General features: G+C 34.1%; 2 protein-coding genes across 2 annotated transcripts; one reads left to right on the top strand and one right to left on the bottom strand.

The window, feature by feature from the left end:
- Positions 1–1,724: 1,724 nt before the first annotated feature.
- Positions 1,725–13,997, bottom strand: LOC125855542 (developmentally-regulated G-protein 3). Its single transcript, XM_049535272.1, has 10 exons — positions 13,841–13,997; positions 12,375–12,428; positions 10,376–10,549; positions 8,180–8,251; positions 6,348–6,407; positions 5,265–5,374; positions 4,876–5,175; positions 3,405–3,596; positions 2,168–2,219; positions 1,725–2,062 (listed from the first exon to the last, which is right to left on the bottom strand). The coding sequence occupies exons 1-10, from the start codon at positions 13,880–13,882 to the stop codon at positions 2,012–2,014; spliced, it is 1,107 nt and encodes a 368-aa protein (XP_049391229.1). The 5' UTR covers positions 13,883–13,997; the 3' UTR covers positions 1,725–2,011.
- Positions 13,998–16,414: 2,417 nt separating this feature from the next.
- On the top strand, positions 16,415–17,336 carry LOC125855685 (uncharacterized). Its single transcript, XM_049535429.1, has 2 exons — positions 16,415–16,629; positions 16,916–17,336. The coding sequence occupies exons 1-2, from the start codon at positions 16,415–16,417 to the stop codon at positions 17,334–17,336; spliced, it is 636 nt and encodes a 211-aa protein (XP_049391386.1).
- Positions 17,337–17,631: the final 295 nt, after the last annotated feature.

Below are 17,631 nucleotides of genomic sequence, written 5' to 3'. Positions count from 1 at the left end.
CCATAAAAGATCTCGCACGAAAATTTTGCAATTTCTATATTTGTAAGACCAACATGTGTTCGTGGTGTAGTGATGGACTGAATATGAGGAAAATCCTATTGGGAGCACCACCCTTCAAATGGGTCCTGCAGTTCACCATCCAAATTTAATCAGAACTCCAATGTGGACTCCGGGTGGAAAATTAAAAAAAGATTCATTGTTATAGAGACTTGATTTTGATAATGTTTAAATTTAAATATCTTCTCATTTATTAGGTAGAAAACTCAATCAATATCGTACCTCACTTATACATTTCACTTCTTGAGTTTTACATATCATGAACATTGATTGTGGAAAAAAAACTGATTTGTTCCTTTATTATTTGAAAGACGTGAACATATTTTCAACTACTTTCTTCATCACATTTTATCTTTCGTTTTAGCCTTTTCCACAATTATTACAAAAATATTTTTTTAAAATTAAAACACACAATTAAATGGGGACAGACGGAATAGTATTCAATGAAAATAAAATGTGTAGGGCCAAAGTGAGCTGACAATTCTAATTGGTGTTGTCCAATTTTTGGACTACAATGCTAGTGGATGTCAATATTTTGGATTTGCACCATGATAGTAATTGCTCCTTGTACTTTCAAATATTGATTATTTTTTTTTTTTGACAAAATAAAGTTGTTCCAAAATAAAAAAAGCAAGAAATATTTGTTATCTTTCTTTTTGCTCCAATTCACTTGCTGTTCTAATTAGTGAAATATAAAATAAGTTGAGATAAAAGATAATTTAAATAAAAATATTCTTACGGCTGTTAAAGAGCATATACAGATCTAAAAAAAAAAAAAACGAGAAATTATATTTTGAGTCTCACTTTCCTTTTCACTACAAGGACAATTCCCACTAGATTAGCATCCCAAATAGTAGAAGTAATTTTTTTCAAAAAAAATCTTTTGCTCCTGTAAAAAGTAAATTGTCGCACCCGGGTGTGGTCTAATGTTCTCGAGAACCCTAAAGTCTTAGGTTCAAAACTCAGCGGAGACAAAAAACAAACACTAAGGGATCATTTGATAGAGTGTATAAAAATAAAAATGTATTAGTAATGCTTGTATTAGTTATGCATTGTTTAATTTGGTATATTAAAAATAGTATGCATTGTATACAAATATTTATTTAAAAAAACATCCTCCATAATTAAGGTGAAAAAGATATAAAAGTGCTTTTAAGGGGTAATTGGATCTTTAACCATACCAAATGCATGTATTAAATCCCTATACATTACTAATACCTAAAAAATCCATGGTATTAATAATATACTCCACAATACACAATAGAGTGTATAACTATACATAACATTAAAGTGTACCAAACAAGGAACTAATAATACACAGAGTTAATGCATGAATTATTTTTACTAATACACTCTACTAAACGAGCCCCAAGTGATTTTTTCCGCCAATCCTAGGCTTGGTAGACAACGTTACCTAGTACCTGTTGCTGCTGGTGGGCGGTGGCAGGCCTCGTGGAATTAGTCAAGGTGCTCAAAAGTTGACCCGTACACCATGGTCATAAAGAAAAAGGGTCATGTACTGGGCAGGTTTGATAGTCACAACGAGTTGGTGCATTTCAATCTTGTACTTATTTACTTACCAGCATATTCTGAAATTTGAAGAAAAACTAATCCAGGTTGCACCAAATAAAAAAACGCATGGAAAGTCCTCATTTATGTAATGCAGATTTTGAAGAAAGATTCAACTCAAAATTTTCAGAAAAACACAAAGTTCTCATGGAATTTTTTAAAATGATACATAAGATAATTTAGCCAGCATGCATGCAGATACTCGATATAGCTTGACAGTGACAACATACACATCAAGCTGTACTTTGTTCAAACTAGATCTACCTACCGGAAAAAGAACAACAAAACCAAGCTTTGCAAGCTAGGACAAACCTCAACATGTGATGGAAAGCTTTAGTGTTATAGATATGCATCAACTGCAGCAATCAAGATACAGTTTCTGCAATTACACCTTCTTGATGATTTGGACGACGTCTTCATCTTCTAGTTCATGTTCCTGGTACAGAGCAGGAGTAAAGACCGGCATCCTAATTGCACAAAACTAAGGGGCAAAGAAACCATTGGGTAGAATGTATAATCCAAGCAGTTCAGAAGAATTTACCTTGCCCACCCTCTGAGGCTTGTGTTTTGCACTTGAACCCCAAACCAGGGCACTGCAGCAACCAAGGCAAATGTTTGTTAAAGGAGGCAGATAATAGCAACCAAACAATACTAAACCTAAAAGCTCACATTCTATGACACTTTATTAAATCAATGATGTGAAACCAATGGAAAAAGGTCCTCAAAGACGAAGCACATTAAGCATGCAAATTAGTATAACACTAAAGCTCAAATGCTGATTCCCAGCCCAGGTGCAGGCACTGATGGTAAAAGAAGCTTCAACCAAATGGATCAGGAGAGCACGCACACAACCTATTTTAGAACTCGTGATTCTAAATCTTTCTGATTTATAGATCCTGTTTGGATTGGCTTTTGGTTTTTAACTTATAAGCCAAAAGCCATAAGTTAGAAATTGTAACTTATGGCTTTTGCTTATTTTTATTATATTTTATCTTAAAACCAAGTGCTTATAAGCACTTTTTTAATTACCCAAACACTCCAAAAGTGCTTAAAAGCTATTTTAGCTTAAAAACACTTGAAATAAGCCAATCCAAACACTCTTAACCTTCATCCAATTATTGCTATATATGAAATTGCTTCAAGGAAATATTAATTATGCTTCACTAATATTAAAAAGATGTAGTCCTGTATCTCATCATTAAAGAAAACCAAAAACAGAAGAAGGGGAATGGAAATGAGAATTACAGCCCACAAGATCAATAAGCATCTATCTGGTTAGCAATATCCGGTTCCTAGCTCAAGAAGCATTTTAGCAGTTCCTTTTTTTTTTTTTTTAAAAAAGAATGGTAACAATACATTTTAGCAGTAATTCGAGTTCAACTTTTTAAGGAAGGTTTGCCAAGGTGTCAAGAGTTTGCAATATCCTGTTCCTGGGGAGTTTCAGTAACTATATGAAATTCCAAGCACCCATCCCCATCCCCCGTCACAATCCGTTCTCCATTTCATTGCCATTTTTGGGCCATGGGAGAGAAGGTCGTTATCGTTCAAGGTGGAGGTTCACAAACGAAAGATCACACACTTTTTCCTCAAATTTATGCAGAATTGTCCCTTGACACAGTTACACAAGACCCTCACCATGTCTCACTTAGGAGTCTCTTTCCCTTTCTTTGTAACGAAAGTTGCCATACTTAAGCCCATCCTCTTGACAACACATATAAAAGGTACTTTTATACCATTATGTGAAAACTGTAGGAGAGTTTTGAGAGGAAAAAACATACTATTTGAATTGTTTAACCATATCCTTGTGGATTCTTTCGCAGAAGTCCTCCACTGTCCTCCTCTTTGATGATAAAATAACTGGATCCTCATAGTCTGGATTCATTCCCTTCGGCTTTGTGTATATGCGGGTTAGACTAAGATATTCCCAAATCTTCTCCAGCAGGCCATCAAGATTCCATTCCAAATGAGCACTGGAAATCATACAAAAAGCATTTTACAATAATATTGGTATATTCCTAAGGGAAAAGAGAAAACATGAACTAAAATGATTCCAGTAGGTACCACATTCTAAACAAAGCAATTTGAGTAGAATCATAAATTTCCGTGTCTTTAAGCCAGAAAGAAGCAATGGTGTTGGAACAGTCATGGTTCGAAAAGCAGCATTATGTCACTTGACAGTAAGTGAAGCAGATTAGATCTCTACCAAGGCCGTAGAAGCTTCAAGCTTGAATAGCATGTAAAAAGTCGGAGAACTTATTTTGAATTGAGTGTAACTTGTAACAATATATAATAACAGCTTCATATATGAATGTCTTAGTTATATATACAATATGGAAAGTAGTTGTTCTTTTTTTTTTGATAAGATGGAAAGTAGTTGTTCTTTACTATCAAAGAAATCTTCTACTACTACAACAACATACCCAATGTAATCAAGTGACTTCTACTAGAAAAATACCAAATAGAATCATCTATTATTCTCTTACTAAAGTTCAAAGAATCTAGATATGTTGTAAATCTAGAAATATAATGAAATTAATTCTTCTGAATTACAACAGACGTGATGAGAAAAAGTCGGAGTAACCTCACAGAAATGTAAATATAAAAAGAGAGATGGTTGTGAAACACAAGCAGGAAATGTATAGAGCACTCATATCAATTCATAACTTTTGTAAGCAATCCTTAACCCTGAATTCATGAGGTTCAATGGCCAAGCCTATGTCATGTGGATGGTACCAATCCAATCTCCTGAAAAGATCTAGCAGCTAAATACCTAGCCTCTTTACAGTATGGTGCAGTTGAACCGATGTTTAGTAGAACAACTGGTTCTACTACACACATCATTCCAATAATGTGTTCTCTTATTGGATACTTGTAATTGCAACATGATGTTTGCCAACCAAATGAAATCTAAGTCTGACCATACTGGAAATTTGTAAAGAAAAAAATTGACTTGAAATAGGATAAACTAAAATGGAAAAAGCCATGTGCAGCTCAAATGCTAATGGAGGGAATAAAGTGGCATACGCAGCACTAATCAGGATTTTACCAATATAACGGAGTCTGATCACTGATGTATGTTCATCTTCAAGAATCTCTAAGTTTTATTAAAGAAGTGCCTATTTCTGATAGAGTTCATCGAAAAATATAAAAGTGCACATTTCTATTAGGAAGTAATAAATTTCATTCAAATTTATCATAGGTCTCCTTATGTTGTTAGCCATGAAGCTTCTGTAAAAGATGGATGCCTACCTGATTGGACAATAGTGCGGAAGTTTATCCAGAATCTCCAGCTCTTCCATTGTGATTTGATCAATTTTGTTCACAACATATATGCAAGGTGTGTATACTCTACTGCCTTCAATGACATCAATAAGGTCATCAGCAGTTGCATCATACCTAAGATGAACATCAGCATTATGTATTCTGTATTCGCTGCATATGGCCTTCACAGTGTCGAGGTCCAAATGGGTATTGGTCACTGTTGATGTCAAATTAATACCACCCTTCTCTTTCTTCCTGAATGTCATATTAGGTGGTTCCTTGTTCAACCTAATAAAGGGAAGAGCACCAAGAATCGTGAATGGATTGAGGTGGAAAGCAGACTACACAAGGCAAACACAAACATAACAGTCTATTACCTAATGCCAAATCCCTCGAGCTCTTTCTCTATGAGACGTTTGTGAGTGATTGGCTTTATTGCATCGAGGACAATAAGTATACAATTGCATGTCCTGGCAGTACTGATAACCTGTATTTGTCATCAATCACAAGGTAAACCATATTAAGCTCACCAACTAGTTCTTAATAAGACATGAGATGAAGGCGGAGACTCCAGGTTTTATGTCATACAGCAATAGTCATGATCTCACACCATTTCATTTAGACCTACTTACAAGAGTAAAGAGGAACAGAGGGATTTGAGGGAATGGGACTTTGTTGGCCAAGATATGGTGTCTCTAGTAAGTATGTAACACCAAAACCTTCTCCTTTCTTTCTGTAATTTTACAATAGTTTTCACATCTTCAATATAGCTGAAGTGTTTGGGTCCTTTTTTACCCTAATATACCATTGACTGATCTGTAGCATATAGCATAGCTATTCATTAAAAGTACAGTTAGAAAGGGAAAATGACAGATGTAGCTGGATGTGACTGGCTTTATCATCAGTGTGGTGTATTTGCTTTAAGAGGTGACCTTTAGTGGTTCCATATACTCCATTCCAATTTTTTTTATCAGTGCTCTACTCCAATTATTTGGAACTCTCTGATAGGACAAGAATTTTAATAAAGAAAGACTCTTGATAAATAAGTTTAATATGCATTAGTTACCAAATTACTCTTTGATGTTTGTTTTTATAATTTATATTCAATTGGGTGTACAACAACTCATGTCAATGGAAACTTAGGAATGTACAGTTTAAATAGTTTCTAAATAAGTAAAAAATAAAATTTCATACTCATTTTGGCACAACAAATAAAAAGGAAAGCAGAGGGCATACTCAATGTGGAGAAGATACAAAGATACTTTCTGGTAACTTCTTGACTGACGCTCATCATGACCAGAGAGCAATTCATTTTAGGTACCATTTTCTTAGGTTTCAAATGTATCTACTCATAGTCTTGTATACAGATTCCTTATGAATTAAATCTACCTTTTCTTATGATAAAATATGCGGTGCTAAAGAAATCACGAGATAGCGAAGTTGCAAACGCAATACTTTACCTGCCTTCCTCTACCTTTTCCATCCTTGGCACCCTCAATAATTCCTGGGAGGTCCAACAACTGCCAAGCATATTGGCAAAAGGGATGAGCAAGAGAGTTTTATATTAAGCAAAACTCAAGAATTAACATCATGATGATTGTGAGATGGATAATCTGTTAGGATGTCAACAACACACATCAAAGAAAAAAGAATAAACAAAGATACCAAATGTAGAAGCTAATTAGTCTTCCCCACTGTTCATCCTGTATCCTACTTATTTACAATAATAGAAAGTAGATAAAAGAGTTCTATGAATTAGGAAAACTTAGTACTACTTCACCGCCTGGCATCTGCAACTTTAGTTATTTACATCCTCTCAATTACTGATATCTTGTTTGAGGATTAGTGCTTATTTTTACTGCCTGCATTTGCCACCAGGTAGGGAGATCTCTCTTATAAATTTTAAAGAAAGGCTAAGAGGAAAAATGAAAAATGGATTAACGCTGGGTTAATTTTAGGGAAATTGACCAGTTCGGCTCGAGAAGCCCAATGTTATGAATAGGTACATTTATGCCCGGCATTTTAAAGAGAAAGCAAATTTATTAGAAGATGGAATAACACATAACACATCACGACTTATTAATCCCATGACAGCCCAAAACCCAAATTTTCCATATACACTGGTCTTTTGCACTGAAAAGCATTTAATGTAATTCATTCCACGTCCCCTTGTCTTTGACCATTTTCCTTCTCGAGGCAAGAGCTTCAACATCCAGGCCAGCTTAGCGCGCTTGGCTCCAATAATGCTATAACTAAGGGCTCATTTGGTTTACCTCACTAATAAGAAAATCTCAGCATAAGATTATGCTTAAGTTATATCTTGGTTGTACAAGAACAAAATAAATGTCATATAACTCAATACAGCATTTGGTTGGTGTTATTAAACTCCGCATTGTTAACACATGCATAAGTTATGTGAGAACCTATCTATTCTTTTATGCAAGATAAATGTTAAATAAAAAAACGTACATGGACATGAATTAATAAAAACAAGAAATTCCTTAAAGGTAATTAATCCCTACATTATTATTTTTTTTTGATTTGCTAATCCCTACATTATTATCACTGAGAGAAAATGCTTGCATTATAATCTCTGCAAAATTAGTCCGTGAACAAAAAACCAATAAAAGAATATTATTGGGGGAAAGCTCTTGTAATATGGGATGCCACGAATAAAGTTGCAAGAAGTGCAGTATAACACTCACCCTAGCAGAGAATAGCACTAGGTGTTTTTAGCTTATAAAAGTTAACAGTCACAACATTACTGATATATAAGAAAAATCAATATACAGATGAAACCGCAACACGTTTTCTACTTTCTAAATTTTGATTAGTGAAGCCACGTCTTAACATGTAGTGTGATATCAACATAAACATTATTGAACATACTTTCCCTTGGAACTGAGAAAAAGTACACTTCAAGGGACCAACAAGTTAGGTGACTGCCTTTCAGAGTTCACTCTCCTCTGATTATCTGGATTATATAATTGAAGCTAAGAGATTAGGAGTGGCTAATTAATCTACTACCGCATTTCAAGGAAGAAAATCTCATTGCAGAGTTAGTAGTTTAAACTGTTTTCAGATTTTCTTTTACTATTACAAGAATCTGTTTTCAAATATTTCTGGAAACAAGTGGATGAAATTAGTATTCATATCCAAAGAAATCACTTCTTATACTCCTCGAAAGAGCAGTACTTTTTCAAGTTGACAGTTTTATTTGCACAGGTCGCAAACTTTATCTGAAGAGTCCTTATGTGCCAGGTATTAAGAAAATCATAAAGGTGTAGGATACCTGAATTTTAGCTCCTCGATACATGATGACACCAGGAATGCAAGTTAAGGTGGTAAATTCGTATGAAGCAACCTGTCAACCACAGAAGAGGGGCTGTTAGGGGAAAAACGTAGGGAAAACTTACTGCAGCGTGAAGTTTCATCATATTGTTCCTAGAAGAGTCAAGCAAAATTTAATGAAATAGATTATATTTTCTTGGCGAACAGATTGTAGTAGCACACATGACAAATAATCATAGGTCATTCTTACTTAGAAAAGAGTTTATTTCGGTTTTAAAATACGGACCAGATTCAGGATCAATAACTACCCATACCTTTTCTTGCCACTACTTTTAAAGTTCTTTTAATGGTCCCCAAAAGTTACAGTAGAAAAAACAAACTCCGAGAAGTTACTGATTTGTGTGTTTTTTGACTTACAAGAATCAAAATGAAGTTAATCTGTCTCTGATTGGCAGATCACCAGCTAAATCTTGTGATAAGAAATTAGATCTAACTTCCAAAATAAACAGTTTAGTGAAAGTAAAACTCTTGTCCGCTCCCATCCATAAAAGAGAGTAAAAATAAATAAATTCAGAAAACAATAGATAAGGAAAAACATTATATAACAACAAAGTTAAGTTTCCAGAAATACAAACTTGAGGAACTTGTTCTACTATATTTCAAGTAGATTTATAACTAATAGCGCATGCATTCAAATTGACCAAGTTAGGTACCCCGATTAGGAGTTTGTTACATAACAAACACTGTCACTTCAACTTCCCTGTTCTCTGATCATTATCTTAAGTATCTCAAAACGAATAAACTAATTAGCTACCAAAAGTCACTAAACACAAATATAGAAACAGAATTTGACATTAAAAGTAATTTCCTTGTGTAGACTCGTCCAACATTATATTCAAACAAAATTCTATGTTTCCTGCATAGATCCATCTATTTTCAGACTCTAGTCATGGCAATATTACTGCGGTGAACTGTAAAGAAGATCCAGATCAGGCGATCATCTTTTTGCTGGTAGGAAATGTATCCATCATCCATAACAGATTAACCTACCGAGAAAGACTTTAAACCAATTCTTTTCTGTTGAATGTTATCACCCGCAAACACTAAAAAGAAAGAAGAATGCAAGAAAGCCTCTTCGTACATCTGTCGAGCTAAAGTGTTAACTTGTTTCCCTCATGCTTCTTCTATTCTAGATGATTTTCCATTCTCCCTAATACATTCATCATTAAATTTTTCAGTTAAGGTCACGGATTAAATTTCATGTACATTAAAAAACTGCATTTCCCAGAAGAATTATATATTTTCTCCTCTTTTTTTTGGTCTTACTTTCATTCTGCAGTCAGGTTAACCATTTGTGAAGAGTACAACTCCTCATCTGAAAGACAAACTTCATTTTGCATTATTGTACTGCTTTCTGATCAATGTAAAGTTCATTACTCAAAGACCATAGGAAATCTGTCTTCTTTCCAAAAGCATATGAACTTCCAATCCACAAGCATTTGAAATTGTATCAGGCAATACTTATCCTCTTACACAGCATAAGAGCCAGGGAGATCAAACTCATTTCCGCTAAAAGGGGGCTGGCACAAAATATAACTCTAAAAAGGGCACATTCAACAGATCTACAGAGTTCATAAAACCAAAGCTTTTTTTAATATGGTAACACCCACTGACCGCTGCCATCCCCAAACAAGGGTCCGGGGCCAACAGTGGCTTTGTCCAGCTTTTTTCCCCTTGGTAAATTGGACACTCAGCCTCATGGTTCGAAGTGGAGGTCTCTTTCACTTGAACAACCCTATCTCGATAGAATCCAACCAAATTTTACTTAGAATATCATTTAAATATACTTTACACATGCTTCTCATAAAAAAACTGCATCTGATGCATGATGCCTCTGAAATATATCCAGGGTGGGTTTTCCTTCATGGTACTTCCTCTACTACAAAAGGGTTGTCATCATTTCCTTCAAATTATTCTTAAGAAAAGCTGACCTTCAGCTGAAAACTTTACCACATGCTATTTGATACTTAAAATTCAAACTTCTGAAAAGCTCATGCAAGACCCCTTTTTCATAGTATTTACAGAAGTGATAAAACTTTACCTCTCATGGTACATCTGCACTAAGTCAAAATAAAATACCACTAAGATAATCAAAGTATTAGATAACTAACATAAATATCACTGGATGGTTACACACCTCAGAAAAAGTTCCTGTCAGTTTGTTCAAGAGTGTCGATTTTCCAACTGAAGGAAAACCCACTAAACCAACTCTTGCATCACCACTTTTTGTAACATCAAAACCTTCTCCAGCTCCACCACCACCTTTTGACGTAGGTGTAAGAAGTTCCCTTCGAAGTTTTGCCAGTTTTGCCTAACCATGCATTGCATCACAAGACGATTAGTTTGTACTATGAAAAACTAACTGTACATAAAATAACCATAGTAAGTGAAATATATAGTAGATTTACCTAGTTAATTTTATACATGTAAAGATTTCAGAGAAGAATGACCGTGGAAAACTAGATACAAAACCAGAGATGAATGAGTGTGAGAAACTAGATACTCGTTTTATCCCATGTCACTGCATCTATGACTAACAAAAAATAAATGCAGAAATTCTGAAACTATACCAACTAGAGTTCTGGAAAAGAGTTAAAAACATCGGGGTTTGGAGTTAGAAATGTGTTATAATGATGTGAAACCACACCATGAGTTATACATAACAGAATTATCCTATGCCAACTTGAGAAGCTATTACAGCTCCTTTCAAAGTTTTACCAGTTTTGCCTAACCATGCATTGCATCACAAGACTAGTATTTTTTTTTTTGGACAACGATACAAGACAATTACATTGTAGTATGAAAAACTAATTGTGCAGTAAAATAACCATAGAAACTAAATTTACCTAGTTAGTTTTTACATGTTAAAAGTTTCGAGACCATGACTAACAAAAAACTAAAGACAGAAATTCTAATACTATACAAAATGGAGTTCATAAGAAAATCAAGTTTTGGAGTTTAAGAAGTGTTAAAATGATGTCAAACTACAACCTCAGTTATATCTAACACTATTATTCTATGCTAATTCAAGTAGCTCTAACTGGAAAATGTCACAGCTTATGGAAATGAAATGAACTATTCAAGCAATAAGAGCAACAAGACTAACGTCTTAAAACATAATTCAATGAAAATAGTAAATGGAAAGTTTTCTAATAGATGGAAAAGAATAACAGAAGAGTTTTCGTTTTATGAAATAATGGTTATATTATTAATAATATCCATAAGTAACAATTAACCAAAAGTATGGTTTCTATACAAAACTAAAGAAGCCAAGGAAATTCAAAACAGATAATTATTATTTGCATTTCAGTTTTTACACCAAGGAAAAAGGTTTGAACTCTAGCCTTCAAGATTAGGATAGTTTCTGAGGTCCCCTCAAAGCATCTCGCATTGTAGTAAATGACAGAGGTATGAAGTATGCTGAAAATAATTCAAGAATTTAAGATCTAAACTAGCATTAATCTTCACGTTTTACCTAAATATCTCCTTAAATGTTTTAAAGAAGTCAAAATCACTTATAACAGAGAGTTTTTCTTTTTTCTGATAAGTATATAAAACAGATATTTCTCAGATTAACCGATATCTAAACAAGAGAAAACAACTCAAAGCATTGGCAGATTTCATAGGTGCAGTGCCTTGTCAAACCTGGGGCTTTTTTTTTCTTTATTTATTTATTTTTTTTTTTGGGGGTGGGGGGTGCATATTTAGGCACATTTTACTTCAACTTGTCATTACATTTGAACAGCAGAAAGGCATTCACTAGCATCACCGATGTAGTATGAACATTGTACTAGAAAGCATGATAAGCAAAAGAATAAATTTAAGTTTGGTCACAAAGGGTTTGCCAGTTGTTGGTTATGTCTTGTGTATGGTTAAGACTTAAAGAGTCTTGATTATAAACCTGATTGTGATAAAAAAAAATCAACTGTCAATGGTTAAGATTCTTCATTATAAAGCTGACTGCGGTTAAAAAAAAAAAAAAGCAACCTCCAAAGACCAGATATAAATTTAGAGTGATATTGTCTACAATATACGATTGTAAAACATAAGCAACCCAATTGCATATCAATGACCTGGCAAAATAAATTTTGTGTAACCTCATAAACTAACCAAGAAAATGGTTGTGAATGTGCTACCTTTAACAAACCGAGATGATGAGCCGTCGCTTTGTTCTTTTGGGTCTTAGCCATCTGCAATCAAAGAGAAAAATTCACATTTTCTAGTCAACAGTAATACCTATTCAGTGATGGAAATAAAGGGTGTCATACTACTAGAGGCATATTATTTTATAACCGAGAAATCCCCGAAGGCCACTGATGCAAGGTTCAGAACTTTGTAGATAACACCCCCACCCCCTTTTACTCTTCTGGACAAATATACCAGACTTTATTCTGTGGCAGAGTTTATACTCGTGGCATGTGCCTAACTCACAGATAACATGCTACACTCCTACCACTAGACCAAATCCCTGGGGGCATTGCCTGCCAGAGGCATAATTGAGTGAATACAAACTGAACAAAGAAATTTAAAGAATAGGCTCTAATATACATGATTCAAATACATAGATTCATAGAAGCAGAATTGAATTGAACTATTTATACGATTTTTTCTTCTTTGACTTTAGATACATTAACATTGAAACTATCAAGTCTACACAGCATGTTCAAAGTTTTAATTATTGATAATAATGAAAAAACAAGCAAAGCTAATTTGGTCAAGAAACCCAATTACAACAGCTGAAATTGTTTTCAGGTTAGTTAGGAAGGATATCAGAGTGTGGACAAATGGATTTAGAGCCACAAGATATGTTAGGCTAGCTCCATCTACAGGTGGACATAAAAGGTCTCCAACCTATTTCTAAGGATTCAAACTTATCGGATTTCACACACCTGAAACTCGATTATCTATCATTTGAAGTCATCCACTATGCTTTAAGCAGCATAATAAACTACCAACTTGAAAAATCATCTCGAAACTGGAACTAAATGAGATGAAAAACTCACACTAAATCGTATAAGTTTAATCAAACCTTGCAATTAGTATCAATAATTATCAAATTAGGAAATCAAACTGAGATATTTCCCCTATCATTTTCCTTTATTTCTGAAATTCCATCACAGAAAAGTATACACCTGTCTCCCGTTCAATTTTCTCATTCTGCCCTTCCCATCTCTCTATTCACAATCAAGTAATAACGTTGGGACAATCAATTAAATTTCATGTCAACTTATTTTTCATAAGATTTAAGTTATTCAGACAGATACAACAAGCTTAGACACTCTACTTCGGAAAACTTCAACTAAGCATTCATTCTTCAGTAGAGTTTACATATAGAAGGAATCACAAAAAAACAATCTTTTTTTAAATTTCATAAAGCTCTATAGCTATAAAATAATTTTTAAAAAAGGTTAATTTTTTGAAGACTGAAATAAGTATCGGTAAGCAAGAAACTACTACAGTGATTGACAGAATTGATAAGATAATTTCATTCTAGACTAATATCCAAACATCTGAGTATTTGAATAGGAATTTTTCCCCCTTTTTTTGGTTTTTTGGTATTTCAATGAAACAAAAAGTAATAAATCGAGTGAATTTTTGGTACCTCATCTTCGATATCTTTGATTTTCTGCATGACGGTCGCCATTGTTGCTGATTCGAACGCCGGAGAGTTTCGCCGGAAGAGAGGGGCAGAAAGACAGCGCTGAGAATTAGGAGTTTTCTCGAATGTGTTTTTAAGGTTTTGCGACCCCGCTGCTTAATTTTTGTTTTTTTGCTTTTTTTTTTAATTTTTATTTTTGTACAATCTTGTTTATTTACTTTAATAATTGCGTTTATTGTTCAAAAACTATTCTTATATACAAAAACAATTTCTATTTAGCAAAATAGCTTATAAATACAGGATACTAGTGTATTAAAAGTGACAAAGTAGTTTGTTAATTAGGTAGGAGTCCTCCAAGTTTTAAATATTAGGTAGAAGTGACAAATATATAATTAATATTAATGAAATTAAAAAATCTTTCCTCAACAGCCCCAAACTTTTAACTTTTACACTTTTACCCTATATTTTTTACCTCAAAATACCTAAAATTTCACTAAAATATATGAGAAGAAAAAAGGCGGTACTTTTTTCTCACATGTAGCGTCTTCAACAACGAGCCTGAAGGACAACTACCAAGTCTTCAACGAGGCTGAAGTATGCTTCTCAATTCCCTTCTTCTTCTTTTTCTTCATCCTCATCATTCTTAATTTGTAAGCATATATGTGGTTTATGAGAAGATCTATCAAGAAAATTTTGTGAAAATGGATACCAAATTTTTTTGAACTTTTTGCATTGCATTGGTTCCGTTTGATCTTGAAATTAACTCAAAAGAGCATTATTGATAAGTATAAAAATTACTTTGTGTCCATTCTTCAGCTAGGTTTATTAAATCTAATTTGATTATTTCAGCCAACAACTTTCATAGTTGTCTGGACAACTACTGAAGTTGTTTGTAGAAATAAATAAACATCTCTGTCAGATATAGAAATTGTCTAACAACAGTCTATAGTTATGGGACGATTATAGAAGTTGTCCAACAACTGTCTGTAGTTATCGGACGATTATAGAAGTTGTCCCAACAACTACTGCAGTTGTTTGACAGTTGTGTTCAGTTGTTGGTCAACTAATTAGTTTTTAGGACAAGTAATATAATTGTGGGCAAAGTATTAATTGTTGAAATAAATAATTGAAGAATTATAGCAGTCTCCAAAGCTACTAAACTTTTATGCCAATTGTTGATAGTTGTGAGGTAACTAAATAGATGTAAAACAAGTAATCAATGTTTTTTTGCAATTTTGCAGTTCTTTGATGAATGTCTTACTTGTGATGTCTCCAGGTATTGTTTCCCTCTATGGAAGACCATATAATAATAGGAGTTGATTTACATGGTGAATGGGTGGAGAATCCTACTCGTTATACTTGGCGTTCGAAGGGCCGAGAGACAGTACCGATAAAGATAAGCGAAAATGTTACGTACGATGAATTGGTTGACATCATTGTTTCTAGGTTTGAATTAGATTGTGATAAAAATGATCTGTCTATTAGTTACATGCTTGGCTTTATTGAAAAGCAAAAAGGAGCTCCTTCTAGGATAAGAAACGATCTTGATTTGCAATTTTTTTTGGATGATCAAAGTAGGCCAATTTTAAGGATATCTGTGGTTGAGAAGATTCTAGAGACTACAAATTCAATTGTAAATGATGAAGAGCATCCTGTTACAATGGATATTCCTATAAATGAGGAAGCTTCACTACATTCGATATCAACACAAGGTAGCCGCTACACAGATGATGACGGCACAGATTTTTATAAGGGTAAAATTTTCAAGGACAAGCAAGAATTAACTAAATTGTTGAAGCTTGCTTCCGTGAAGAAAGATCAAAGATTCAAATCTGTGAAGAGTTCTAAAGATGTGTATTGTGCTAGATGTGTATATCAGAATTGTGATTGGTGGTTGCGAGCTACAAAACTTAAAAGTGGTAATAGATTTGAAATTACAAAGTATCGCAACATTCACTCATGTGGGGCACAACACCTTACAAGTCATCATCCACATGCCTCAGCAGATGTCATTGCAGAATACATACAACCTAATTACTTGAATGGAAAAGGTCCCTCCACAAAAGACATAAAAAATATAGTGCAAGCAGATTTGGGCTGCAAGATTAGTTACTGGAAGTGTTGGAAAAGCAGTGAGATAGCAAAGGCTATGATAAGAGGGACACCGGAGCACGGATATGCAGTTCTAGATGGTTATTGTCATATGCTTATGACTATAAATGAAGGAAGCAAGACATCGTTAAAGCTTGATGACAAGGGAAGGTTCAAATATTTTTTTGCATCTTATGGAGCTTGAATTAGGGGGTTTGTGCATATGAGAAAAGTTTTAGCCGTTGATGGAACATTCTTAAGAGGCCGTTACGATGGAGTTTTGTTGTCTGCTGTCGCACAGGATACAAAAAATCATGTTTTTCCAGTTGCATTTTGTGTAGTAGATAAGGAATGTGATGCCGCATATGAGTACTTTTTTGAGAAATTGTTGGACATAGTCCCTGATACTTCAGAGTTGTGCATTATTTCTGATAGGCATCCAAGCATAGAAAAAACACTATTCAAAATTTTACTCTGAAGCATACCATGGATGTTGCACGAGGCATCTTGGTGAAAATGCCCGTAAAAAGTTTTCATTGTGGAGCTTTTCTTGGACATTATTACCATGCAACAAAAGCATATCGGAGAGATGTGTTCCATGACCATTTTGAACAAATTCGAATCATCAATGCGGAGGTTGCTGATTATCTTGAGAATGTTGGATTTCACAAATGGAGTAGAGCATATTTTCCAGGAAACAGGTAAACTTTCTTACTAGTTCAAACATAAATATTGCAGGTCTCTAACAATTGTTGTAGTTGTTGGAATAATTAATATAGTTGTTCGAACAATTATTGTAGTTGTTGGGACAATTATTATAATCGTTGGAACAATTATTATAGTTGTTGGACAACTTTCATAGTTGTTTCAACAACTGCAGAAGTTGTGGGACATTAAAAACAGTTGTTTTCAAAACTACAATAGTTATTAAAAATCTGCAATAGTTTGTATTTTAATTTTTGATATTTTTGAATTTTTATATTTCAGATATGATGTATTGACCTCAAATATTGCTGAGTCTGCTAATGCAATGTTCAATGAAGCAAGAGAATTTTCCATTATTGCCTTGTTTAATGATATAAGCAAGAGATGGTCGGAAAAATTTCATGAGAGAAGAATGGCATACGCCAAGTTAAAAACCACCTTCGTTCCTTTAGCTGAAACTAAAATAACGGCTAATAAGAATCTGGGAAATAAATTATTGGTCCATCAAATTGATGAAGACACCTTCAGCGTCACCGCGGACAATGGAATCGCAATGGTCCATCTTCGAAGTAAAATATGTTTGTGTCGAGAGTTTGACTTGGATAAAATACCCTGTCAACATGCTATGGCTGCGCTCAGACACAAATTTGGAGATGAATATGGCAAGATGATTTATGAGACTCTTATCCGTATTATAAGGTAGAGTCATATATACTTGCATATGCAGATCCAATCTATCCAGTGCCAGCTGAAGAATTTTGGAATCTTCCTCTGAAAATTTTAGAGAGAGTAATACCTCCACCTGAAAAGAAAACTAAACTAGGAAGGAAGCGGCTGAAACGAGTACCTACTATAGGGGAAGTGGTTTCAAAGAAAAGAAATAAATGCTCTCTATGTAAAAGATTTGGCCACAAAAAAACTTCATGTCCTACGAGATCGAATGAAGTTGCAAGAACAAGCAATGGTGTAGTTTCATGAGTTATTATCGTATGCATAAC

The sequence above is a fragment of the Solanum stenotomum genome, chromosome 2 (genome assembly GCF_019186545.1).
Source record: "Solanum stenotomum isolate F172 chromosome 2, ASM1918654v1, whole genome shotgun sequence".
NCBI lineage: Eukaryota > Viridiplantae > Streptophyta > Magnoliopsida > Solanales > Solanaceae > Solanum > Solanum stenotomum.
This window is presented reverse-complemented; position numbering and strand designations above follow the sequence as displayed.